The 12496-nt window shown below is 38.8% G+C and overlaps 1 protein-coding gene across 1 annotated transcript; it reads right to left on the reverse strand.

Moving 5' to 3' along the window:
• Nucleotides 1-6947: 6947 nt before the first annotated feature.
• LOC116704753 (CD209 antigen-like protein D) lies at nt 6948-10895 on the reverse strand. The gene is made up of 6 exons (XM_032540356.1): nt 10748-10895; nt 9638-9765; nt 9423-9531; nt 9057-9181; nt 8048-8163; nt 6948-7109 (listed from the first exon to the last, which is right to left on the reverse strand). Exons 1-6 carry the CDS (start codon nt 10893-10895, stop codon nt 6977-6979), a joined length of 759 nt encoding a protein of 252 aa, XP_032396247.1. The 3' UTR covers nt 6948-6976.
• Between the last annotated feature and the right edge of the window lie 1601 nt (nt 10896-12496).

Here is a 12496-nt window from a genome sequence, read left to right on the forward strand (position 1 = left end):
CTTCAATGTTTCACTCTCTTGGCTGAAGCTCTCACTGGCAGCTGGAGTTAAAAAGCTGACTGTCAGGTCATAAAGGAAAACAGGAACAACTTTCGAAACTAACTGCTCCAACATTTTATAATCCACATTAAAAAAGGTAGGAGACCAGATGCTCATCATGTAGTCTTATCTGTATTCATAATCTGTAGGATACCGAGTCGACCTGATTCTAACCAGAGTGGGCCACTAGAAGGTGCGAGGAACAATGTCTCTGGCATCCAGGTTATTAGCAACATCAGAGAGTTCACTTCTTTTACCCAGATCCAGGGTCTGGTATTCAGAATAACTCTGTGTCCATTTTCAGTGATGGCAAGCATGCAGGCAAGGAACCAGAGTGAGGTAGTCCTGGTCCCCCAGGAACCTGTCAGACAAAAAAAGTTTCTTTTTATCAAAACAGCAGGATGGTTGTGCATTGACAGAAACTGTTTAATTTCACTTTAAAATTTATATATCTGTTATATTCACGTATTGCAATAACCGTTAAGAATAAGCTTTGTAAAATCAATGTAACCGGGAAACAGCTGCTAATGCAAGAATGAACCTGTCTCTCTCTCTCTGTGACATAAAATCAGCATCTTCCATAAACAGGGACTTTAACCTTTAAAATGTCTCACGTTTCTGTCAGCGGTGATCCATCCAACCATTCCCATCTCCATCCTTCTTGTCTCGCTACATAGCGTAGACCAGTCCAGGACTCTCCATCCTTACTCAGCTCAGAGACAAACTTCTAGAAGTGGACGAGAGACAACAATCATTTCTCTGTTCCCAGTTCAGCATTTCTGTTGTAGTAAGTCATCTTGTGACTTCATCAGCCCCACAAACACAAGAGGGATCCTCGGTCCCCCCCACACTGAGGACTGGACCCAACAGCAGGACAGGAACCACACATTAGTAACGGAGGAAAGAGAAGAAAAGACATTTAGAATCAGCAGAGAAACAAGAACATGAGGAAGTTCACTGTTAGAGATCAACACAGCAACATTAACACTAACATTTTCCTTTCTCTTCATATTTACATATTTCCATTAAATGTCTTTTTCTCTGAGATCACTCACTCAGAAACAAACACACTCACCTGTTCCTCTTTGTTGTTAATGACGACCAGATCTGCTCCTCTCTCCTCACAGTCAGCTCTGCTGTCAAACCAATACTTTTTCTCTTTAGATTTAAAGTAACAACTGCGTCCAGATCTCTTCCATCCATCAGGACAACACGTCTCTTAAAGACAGATAAGACGTGTTAATAGTTATAATTAACAGCTGACGATCTTTTTTGTCTCCGCCACGTTCTCTTTCATGTTTATTCTGTTAATAATTAGTAAATAGTTTCTCTCAGGTTTCATATCTCAGGTGACTGTCTCTGAAATTATTACGTCATCAGCGATAAAGTTCACCAGCATGAAACAGATACCATCAAAACTAAAGACACAGTCCATCCGTATGATGTAAATGTGTATAATACAGGAGTTTACTGGTTTTTAACTTTTTACCTTTAATTCTGTTCTTCAGCTGCTTTACTTCATCCTGTAACTGACTGTTGTTGACTGATATCTCTGGGAAAAAAACAGCAATAGAAACAAGGAAGACATGAGATTAGTTGTGCCTAACAGACAGGGTGAAGGTGATCTGAAACCTTTCTTACCTGAAACTTTCCCCTGTAGCTGAGTGTAGTTGTTGCTCAGTTGGTCGTACCTGATCTGCAGCACAGTGCCTGAAATATAAGATAAGGTGAGACTTTATTTAGGACATAAATAACAACAGTTACATAAAGAAAGGTAAATAATAATGTAAAATGAGAATTTGAAACTATGAAAGAGTAAATAAGAACCAGACCAAACACACCAAATCATTCTGCTTTAAACTAAAGACTGTTTGATAGTTTTAATAGATTCAATTTTCAATTTTATTCAATTTTATTTAGTATCAATTCATAACAAGAGTTATCTCGTGACACTTTACAGATAGACCACACTCCAGAATTTACAAGGACCCAACAGGTCTAGTAGTTTCCTCCAGAGTAAGCAACAGGGCCACAGTGGCGAGGAAAAACTTCCTTTTAGGCAGAAACCTCGGTCAGACCCAGACCCAGACCCAGGCTCTTGGTAGGCGGTGTCTGACGGGCCGGTTGGGGTTTAAATAAAAGATATTAGATAAGGCCTTTATTGATGTGGAGATCATAGAACCAACACATCCTCTGTTTTAGTGGCTGTCTCTTTAAGACTCCTCCTGTAAAAACCCAGTCTGCTCTGATTGGCTCATTTAAAAAATATGGCTCCACTATGCAGACGGTGGTTGTGGAGCCGTGGGCGGAGATCCTCAGAAAGGGGAAGTATATTCTAATGAGCCTGACTGGGACAGAGGAGGAGGAGTCAGATGTGAATAGCTTGTTGAATAGTCTTATTTCCCATTTGGGGTTGGTAGCACTCCAGATGCCAAATGTAGATAAGAACTGGAAAGTATGTTTTTATGACATGTCTCCTTAAGATATGACAGTTGGTATTAAAACATAAATACTCACAGCGAATGAAGAGTGCAGCCAATATCAGAAGAAAAAACCCTCCAGAGTCACTGCAGCAGCTTTGAGACGCCTTCTGTTGTTGGCTGCAGGCTTGTTTTGAGTGTGTGGTCCTACGGAGACAAAACACATCCACACAACAGGATTATTATGTTGGAAGTAGATATAACAATAAGAATAATGACCTCACGAGGCACCAGATTACAGCACCAGGACAACTGATAATGACCAGAGTTAATGGGACCAATGGGGGATTGATTGATTAAAGGTGAAATTAACACCAATATCTAGTTTAATAAGGGTTACTTTAAAACTGAGATGAAATTCCTCTTTCCACAAATCATTTCAGACTTACCGGTCTTTGTGGCCCGAGATCAGCGTGATGCTCTTCCTCCTCTAAGATCTCCACTGACTCTCCTATTCCTCTCCGCTGGTCTCTGGACGTTTCTTTTATATCTCACAATTCAGGCTCAAACGTGGAGCAGCGACAGCGTCTGCAGACATCTTGACCTACTGAAAACTGAACTGAACGTCTTCTCCGTCTCACTGTCTGTCTTTAATTGCTCACGCCTTAACACAGGAAGTGGCAGCAGCACGAACCAATCAGATAGATGCACGTCCTAATACATGTGTTACTCTTGGAAAAAAAGTCCCACTTAACAAGACATATGACTCACATTTGGGCATTCAGGCTTTTGGCTATTGGAATTATGAAACCCTTTAGATAAACTTTATAAAAGTATCTTATAGTAAAGCTGATTCTTCCGGACTGTATTTTTGACGTCATAAACATATCTGTGTATAGTTGTAGTCACTCCTCTCTGACACAGGAACTGTTATTGGATCACAGACTTATTTCTGTTCTTCCTGTTAGAGGAAGTGAAGTATAGGTGTGAATTTCAATGTTTGAGTGAAATAAAACAGAGATGATAGATCATCTTCCTTACTAACGCAACAAGGGTCTGTGAGAATTACCTTAGTTCAGCTGGAAGGAATAAAGAATAACTACATTCATCTGACAGCTTTAGTTACTTTAGTTACTAGTTACAACATGCACTGTGAACGCAAACCAAATGAAAAATGCAACAATGCTGCAACTTCACTTTGAATCGAGAGTTGTAGAGTTTTGCTGTTAACGTTGACCTCAGGGTGCTGGCACACTGTCGGTTTTTCTGACATTTTTGTCACTTTTTCAATGTTGTGGGTTCTTTTTTTGATGTTTTTTCCAAAGCTATTTGATATTTCAAATGTCGACATTTTCAGCTTATTTCAAAGGCCCTTTTTTTGTGAAGAAAAAACTAAAAATGGGTCAAATTTGACCCGAGAACAACATGAGGGTTAACAAAGGCAAAGTTGACCCTTGTGATGTACGTATGTTTCTTGTTATACTGCAATACTTTGGCCTTTTTGTACTTGCACATGTTTCATTTTAGAGTAACACAGTACAGTTCATTGTCTTATGTTTGCCTTCATGTAGTTTTCTAAGAAAGGGCAACAAGTACCACTGGATTAGTCAAGTTAAGTTTATTTATGTAGCACCTTTAAAACAAACAAAGTACTCTACAAATTGAAGCAAATGAGTCATAAATAACACAAAAAAAAGTAAATAGCAAGAAAATGCAGTACAATTGTTCTTAACCTTTGTGTTGTCCTTGGGTCAAATTGGCCCATTTTTTCGAGGTTTTTATATCAGAAATATAACTTTCTTTCAACTAAATTTCCCCAAAAATAACTACTAAGCTTACTTTCATAGTCTACTCGGGTCAAAATCTGTGATTATACATATACATATGTCCCTTTAATCTTACTATTTACTAATACTAGAATATTGACTAAAGTTACCCAAAGATTTGGCATCATCTCATGGAAATGAGGTGCAGTAACCACACATACAAACAAGTGTAAAACGAGTAATGGGTTATAAGTTAAATCATTTGGTATAAGAGACGTAATAAGACAGAAATGGGGAATAATGTACAGGATGCTTCATGCTTTATAAACATGGAACCCAAACCAGGTCAATTCTGGTCGATGGGAAGACAACACAAGGGTTAAAATGCTAAAAACCTCTAAGAGCAACCACAGGCCATTGAGAACAAATATGTCCTGAGATGTAAAACTATCAATAACATCTGAGACAAAGCGGGAGATTATGATTTAACGTTTATTATAAACTTTTGTTAGCTTGCGATGGCAACATTAGTAGCGTCAAGCAAAACACCGTTAGGGTGAACAGACGTCCCAGTTTGACCGGGGTGGTCCCAATTTTCCCGAGTAAAAGCCCGCTCCCAGCACCTGACGTAACCGGTTCTTATCTCTAGACCAGCGCTGAGTTGGTGCTGAGTTGGAACCCGTGTTCTTGGCCCAGAACCAGGTTTATTTGTGTGGAAAAGCAAAGAACCGGTTCCATATTTGGCCCTGACTCCGAACCAGCACCAGAACTGCCTTGGTGGAAAAGACATCTAAAAGGCCTGGAATTGGAGTAGGGGCTGAGGAGATACACTGAAATATACTGCGTGGCTTTAAAATGGCTTTAAAAAACAATAAAATAATTTTAAAATCCATACTGTGTTTAATACGTAACCAATGCAGGGAAGCTGTAATTGGTGTGATGCTTTCTCTTTTTATTGTGCCAGTCAGAACCAACACCCAGGTACAGGGAGTAATAATCAAGCCTGGAGGAGATTAATGCAATAGTGACAGTCTTCATATCAGAAGAAGAGAGGATGGTTTTCAGTTTAGCAATATTCCTGAGTTGAAAAAAGCAACTTTTCACCACTGAATTGATCTGTTTCTCAAAATGAATCGATGAATTAAAGATGACACCAAGATTTCTGGCATGGACATGAAGGTTAAGAGACAACGGACCCAGGTGGCTAGCTATGCTTGCTGTGGTGTTTGGGGTACCAACAGGAATCACCTCTGTTTTTAAGTTATTCAGTTGTAGGTAGTTTTGGGACATCCAGCATTTCACATCCTGGAGACAGTTAAGAATGGATGTAACAGAGTTTGAATCCTTCGGATCATCGGCATAACACTGGAAGGAAACATGTTGGCGGAATATATGGCCCAAAGAAAGCATATACAGAGCAAACAAAGTAGGCCCTAAAATGGAGCCCTGGGGTACGCCACAAGAAATAGGTGCTGTGGAGGAGTAGAAGCTCCCATTGTTAACAGAGAAAGTCCTATCGGCTAAGTAAGAGGCAACCCACTTGAGGGCTAGTGCTGAAAACAGTGCCCTGAGCTGATGCCAGATATGGAAAAAGGGATTCCAGGTGTGTGTGTGTGTGTGTGTGTGTGTGTGTGTGTGTGTGTGTGTGTGGTGTGTGTGTGTGTGTGTGTGTGTGGTAGTCAATCACTTGGACGTTAGCGGCTAGCACATGCGAGCCTAGCCTGTTAGGAGGATTGCCATCTCTAATAAAAATAGAATATTGATCCCAAAAAAGATTAAAATTATCAATGAAGCCAACGTTGTGTGCCCCACATGCAGACTGAAGCCAGATAAGAGAAGAAGAAATGTCCTTGTCAAGATTCAAACTAGAGGATGACACGGGAGTGGATTTTCACTCCTGTCCCGTCCCACTCCCATAGAAAGAAATCTTGTCCCGTCCCACTCCCAGACCAAAGTTTAAAAACTAATCCCATCCCATCCCGCTCCTGGTAAATTGAGTCCCACTCCCATCCCGCTCCTGTTTAAACTGACTCACGCTCCTGTACCGCTCCCATTTAAATGCAAGCAATTTTGTCGGTCAGACGAGACTTGACACCTGACGGCAATTTTCGCTTGATGAACGAAGCGATGCTTGGCTGATTCTTTCCCGAATTGGCCTTGCAGGTGTGCCTCTTCAGACCGCTCGTCCCTGAATCACTTGCGTACTTGACTAAGACTAAGCATGTCTTACAAGCAGCGTACATCGTGCTATCACCGTCACATTCTACTCTCATAAACTTAAATATTTCAGACTTTCAGACCAGTTCTGTGAACTTAATAGACATGTCATTACTTCTGACTTTGCGCTGTAAATCATTTTTTGCCACATCGATTTCTCCGCGGCTGTTAGCTCCCTCCATCACTGCTCTTTGAACTACGGCCGTGACAAAAAGCACTGATGGCTTCTGGGACGGCTGGGCCGTGTAGTTATTTTTTAATTGCGTTACATTGTAGGTGTATTAAAAGGAAACTACAAAATGGTGCATTTACGTTTTTTTGCATTTAGATTATTTTGTCGTCTTTGCTATCTGTTGTTTCCCGCTCCCGTCTGCTCCCGTTAACCAGTCATCCCGTACCGTCCAAATCCCGTGATTAATAGTAAATATGACTCCCATCCTGCAGGAATCCCACGGGAATCCCGTGACCCGTGGGATTCCCGAAAAAATGTCAGCCTCTAATTCAAACCCATTACATAACAGTTGCATATCAGACCTAATAAATGTGTTTCTCACAAATCCATCTTTTAGATCCACTATTGAAATGTTTCCATTTTCCATCCTGATCCATGTACGCTGTGGCCCCCTTCACGTCCCCGGGGTTTATAGTCACGTCTCTCTGCCACTTCCTGTAGAACAAGCACATGTCATTATGATGTCATCATGATGTCATTATCATGTCATTATCATGTCATTATGATGTCATCATGATGTCATTATGATGTCATTATCATGTCATTATGGTTAAAAGCCACACAACAAAAGAGGTTATTGTTATGACAATGCAGTTATTGTTGTTGGAAACTCGTGAAAATAATCCAGGACTGACACTCCAACAACTGGTTTCTATCTAGTGTCTTATGTCTTTTATCCCTCATGTTGTCCTCATTTTGTCCTCATGTTGTCCCCATGTTGTCCTCATGTTGTCCTCATGTTGTCCTCATGTTGTCTTCATGTTGTCTTCATGTTGTCCTCATGTTGTCCTCATGTTGTCCTCATGTTGTCCTCATGTTGTCCTATATCAATGTTCTTTTTAATTCCCCAAAATAACATGATTGATTCCACCCACCGATCTTTGCCAAGTACAAATCTCTACTTTCATTAATTTTGGGGCGTCGTATTTAATTTGAAAAAACAAATTGAAGTGTTTTTGAAATAGTATTGAGTAAAAGTTGACATATTCCAGTCTGTGATTATCCTTTAATTTTAGTCTAATTAATTCTTGTGTTCCAACATTTTCATCAATTTTATCCAACTAAATACTGTTATACAATGACCCTCAGATATGGTAATTAACCCTTGTGTCGTCTGCCCATCAGCTATGGAAAAAACAAACCACTTTTTTTAACATTATCACTTTTTCTGACATTTTTGTCACTTTTGAAATGTCGTCGGTGCTTTTTAATGTTTTTGGTGGTTTTTCCAAAGTTTTTTTATATGTTTAATGTTGACACTTTCAGCGCTTATTTTGACATATATATTGTCAACATTCAATAACTGAAAATGGGTCAAATTTGACCCAAGGACAACATGAGGGTTAAAAACAAAAATATTAAAATGTCCTCACGTGTATGATAGTGTTGATTCGTCCACCCATTTCCATTCCGCTGACCAATCTATTTTTGGCACTGACTGCAGACCGATCCAGGAACCTTCAGCTTTATTCAGCTCACTGATGAAATGCTAAAAATTTAGCAAAAATGCAGAATTAAAATATTTAAAACACGTGGTCTCAGACAGCCCAGGCTCCACAAACACCAACAAAAATAATCTGTGCCAACCTGCACCACCACACATAAAAAACAGCGTTCCAGCCAATAACCGACAAGTGACATTGTTGTGAATTTTAGAAAGATCTCCTAAGCATTCAGAAAAGTTGAATATTTTGAAGAAAAAAAAGTCGAAATTTTTTTTAGGAAAAAATATATTTTGAGAGAAAATGTAAAAAAATCTGAATATTAGAAAAATTTCAACCCCTAAAAAGATCTCGTCAGCATTCCAAAAAGTTAAATATGTTGAGAAAAAACTTGAAATATTTTAGGGGAAAAAATCAACATATTTTGAGAGAAAAATGTAAAAAAAAAAAAATGAATTTCAGAAAAATTTCAGCCCTAAAAAAAAAAAAGTTTTTTAAAAAGTTGAATATTTTGAGAAAAAAATGTTGAAATATTTTAGCAAAAATTTTGGAATATTTTAGCAAAATGTTGAATATTTTAGCAAAAAAGTTGAAATATTCTAGCAAAAATTTTGAAATATTTTAGCAAAAAAGTTGAATATTTTAGCAAAAAAGTTGAAATATTCTAGCAAAAATTTTGAAATATTTTAGCAAAAAAGTTGAAATATTTTAGGAAATAAGTTTAAATATTTCTGGGAAAAAAAAAAAAATGTAACAAAAAATAGTCTAAATGAAACAATAAAAAATGTTTTAGGAAAGAAAATCAACATGTTTTGAGAGAAAACGTTAAAAACAAATCTGATTTTTAGAAAAAGTTCTATATTATATTATATTTATATATAATATTTTGAGTTCTTCTAAATATTTTGAAGTGACGTCACCCGACATAACAGACACTCACATTTTCTTCTCCGCTGGTTATTACCACCAGGTCGGCTCCTCTGCTCTCACAGTCTCTCCTGCTCTCCGTCCAGTTTTTCCTTTCAGTAGATTTGTAGTAGCAACTGCACCGAAATCTGCTCCATTCTGTATTTTAGAGACAAATCAAATAAGACAACGACAAATACATAACACTTATGAACAGGGCCACACAGAACTGGGGATTTAAAAAAGCGGGAAAAACATAGAAATGAAGTCAATGCATTTTATTGCTGTCTGAAAAAACTGTCTGCTAAATTCCACAGATTTTCCCGGATCAATGCTGAGAAATTAAGAAGATTCTGTTTGACTCTGCCTATAAGACTTGTTCCTTTTTAACATGTCTCACCGTGAGTCTGGTTCTTTGCCTCTTGGCAGAAACTGTTGTTCAGGTTGTTATAACTGGTCTGCAGCTGGTTATAACTGGTCTGCAGCTGGTTATTACTGGTCTGCAGCTGCTGCTTTTCCAGCGTGACTGAAACATCTGGGGGAAAGCACACACAATGAAACAGGGCTGGGATCTCAAATCAAACCAAGTGATCTAATCAAGTGATCTTTAAAGACGAGGTCCTCACAGAGACTGGCCAGGACAACGACCCCCCCCACCAGCAGTAGACAGAGGAAACCCAGAACCAGCGCACTGAAAGGGTTTCTCTGCTCAGCTGGAAGATGGTGGTTTGGAGGTTTTGTTCCTGCAGAGGCCAAACACACAGAGAACACATTTAGAATAAGGTCAACAGAGACATTTAACCTCAACTCCTCACTTAATTTTAACCCTCGTGTTGTCTTCAAATTGTCAAAATTAAAAATCATCAGTTTTGTTGAAGGTTTTTATCGACGTTTTTAACTTTTTCTTATGTTTTTGTCCCTTTTTTCAACACTTTTGATGCTTTTTTTTCGTTTTGTTGCTTTTTTTTAACACTTATTAACTTTAGTTTTACAGTTATTTTTGGAATTTATGGTCAATAAAGCTCATTTATAGGAAATTATACCTAATGTTTGAGTTAGAAAAGCAGAAATTAGGAATTATTGAGACTAAAATTAAAGGAATGGATGTTGATGATAATCACAGACTGGAATATGTCAACTTTTACTCAATACTATTTCAACAACACTTCCATTTGTTTTACAATGCTATAAAATTAAATAACTGAATGATAACTGTAAAACTAAGTTAATAAGTTAGTGCTACGTAGAGTTGAAAACGTCAAAAAGTGACAAATATTGAAAAGAAGCGTCAAAAGTGTTGAAAAAAGGGACAAAAACGTAAGAAAATTGTTAAAAACATCGATAAAAAGCGTCAAAAGTGTTGATTTTCTATTTTGACGGGAAGACAACGCAGTGGTTAAGCTTTCACTTGAAGTATTTTGACTTTCAGTATTTTGACTTTCAGTATTTTGACTTTAAGTATTTTGACTTTCAGTATTTTGACTTTAAGTATTTTGACTTTCAGTATTTTGCCTTTCAGTATTTTGACTTTCAGTATTTTGACTAAGTATTTTGACTTTCAGTATTTTGACTTTAAGTATTTTGACTTTCAGTATTTTGCCTTTCAGTATTTTGCCTTTCAGTATTTTGCCTTTAAGTATTTTGACTGTAAGTATTTTGACTGTAAGTATTCTGACTGTAAGTATTCTGACTTTAAGTATTTTGCCTTTAAGTATTCCTACGTACCTCGACGCGGCGGCGGGCCGTGCCGGGTGGTGGGAGTGTCCGCGCTCTCGTAGATATCGATCACTCGCTCCACTCTCTCTCCTCCGTCCCCCCCCCTGGCTCCTTTGCTGTATTTGTACTCTGGGTCTTCGTAGATGTTGTTGGACATTTTAAATCCCGAGACAGCCGACAAGTCTTTTTCACAGTTTCCTGTAGCAGTGCCCTGTTGTACTCCTCAGACAGTTTGTCTAAATCCTAAATATAACTGTGTTGTCTAATCCGATGCGGCTAACGCTATTAGCTCCGTCTCTGTCTCTGTCTCTGTCTCCGTCTCTGTCCCCAGCACCAAGGAAGTAGGGACAGGACAACCCATCTCTGACGTTCTGTAAAACCCCTAAACTACTTTGCCCAATCAGAAAAAAGTTGACGTAGACGTCTAAGAGCTCTTTTCTGACGGATGTGATCTGTGGTTTTTTTGTCGAATCTGCCAGAGCGCGTCACGTGGTTTCCCAGAATTCAGATGGTTTGCCGATAATGGCGTCAATGTCAGCGTTGCCGTAGTTTCGCAGAAAAAGATGACTAAAGAATAAATAAATAAAGTTGTTTTTAAATGATGACGACAAGCGCCATGAAATGGACCCGACATTGAACATGAGCAGAGAAATGGTTTTTAAATGTTTTAGTTCTGATTCTGATAATTCTGATCTGCAGCTCGTTGCGCAACGTGGCGTCCTGCTGCTGCCGCTACGCACGTCACACGATCTCTTATCGCTCGATTCCTTTCCTCCGTGATCGTTATCAGATGTTCAACTCGAGAGGAAATGGAGTCTGATAAAATACTCACAAGCATGCGCACACACACAGAAATCAAAGCTGAACACGACGCTTTATAAACCACTTCCTTCATCGTCAATCAGACATCAGCATGTATTAATAAAGAACTCTACAGCAGCCAGCCGGTCTCCAACACGCTGAACATCAGAAACCAGGAGGAAACACACGTTATACAATAGAAAGAGTGAACATAGAAAACAGTAAAATTAGAAAAGGTTGCCTAGCAACAGGAGGAGGAAGTTAAGTTAGTAGCACCACTGCTACTCATTAAAACCAGAAGAAAGAGAGAGGTTTTGGGTTTGGACCTAAAAAGGTTCATCTGCAATAAGTACATCTGCAATAGTACATCTGCAATAAGTACATCTGCAATAAGTACATCTGCAATAAGTACATCTGCAATATGTACATCTGCAATAAGTACATCTGCAATATGCACAGCTGTAACATGCACATCTGTATATGCCATCTGCAATAAGTACATCTGCAATATGCACATCTGCAATATGCACATCTGCAATATGCACATCTGTAATATGCACATCTGCAATATGCACACCTGTAACATGCACATCTGCAATATGCACACCTGTAACATGCACATCTGCAATATGCACACCTGTAACATGCACATCTGCAATATGCACACCTGTAACATGCACATCTGCAATATGCACACTGTAACATGCACATCTGCAATATGCACAGCTGTAATACGTAGCCCACTCTATGAAAGGGCCTCAGATCTTCCTCATTTGTTGAGTAAAAGTTGACATGTCTGTGATTATCGATCAACATACTGAACTTTACTTTAATTTTAGTCTAAATAATTACCTCTCTCTCTCTCTCTCTCTCTCTCTCTCTCTCTCTCTCTCTCTCTCCCTCTCTCCCTCTCTCTCTCTCTCTCTATAGGGGCCAACTGGTCCGGTAGGTGATACA

The sequence above is a fragment of the Etheostoma spectabile genome, chromosome 16, assembly GCF_008692095.1.
Source record: "Etheostoma spectabile isolate EspeVRDwgs_2016 chromosome 16, UIUC_Espe_1.0, whole genome shotgun sequence".
In the NCBI taxonomy this organism is placed as follows: Eukaryota; Metazoa; Chordata; class Actinopteri; order Perciformes; family Percidae; genus Etheostoma; species Etheostoma spectabile.

What these genes read in the sequence shown, in the direction of transcription:
- LOC116704753 (XM_032540356.1), bottom strand. Translation starts at nt 10,895, where the DNA reads ATGTCCAACAACATCTACGAAGACCCAGAGTACAAATACAGCAAAGGA. An exon ending in CCAGTCTCTGTGAGGACCTC is followed by an intron (nt 9,532 to 9,637) that starts GTCTTTAAAGAT and finishes CTGGAAAAGCAG; the next exon opens with CAGCTGCAGACCAGTAATAA. An exon ending in GAATCAACACTATCATACAC is followed by an intron (nt 7,110 to 8,047) that starts GTGAGGACATTT and finishes CTTGTTCTACAG; the next exon opens with GAAGTGGCAGAGAGACGTGA.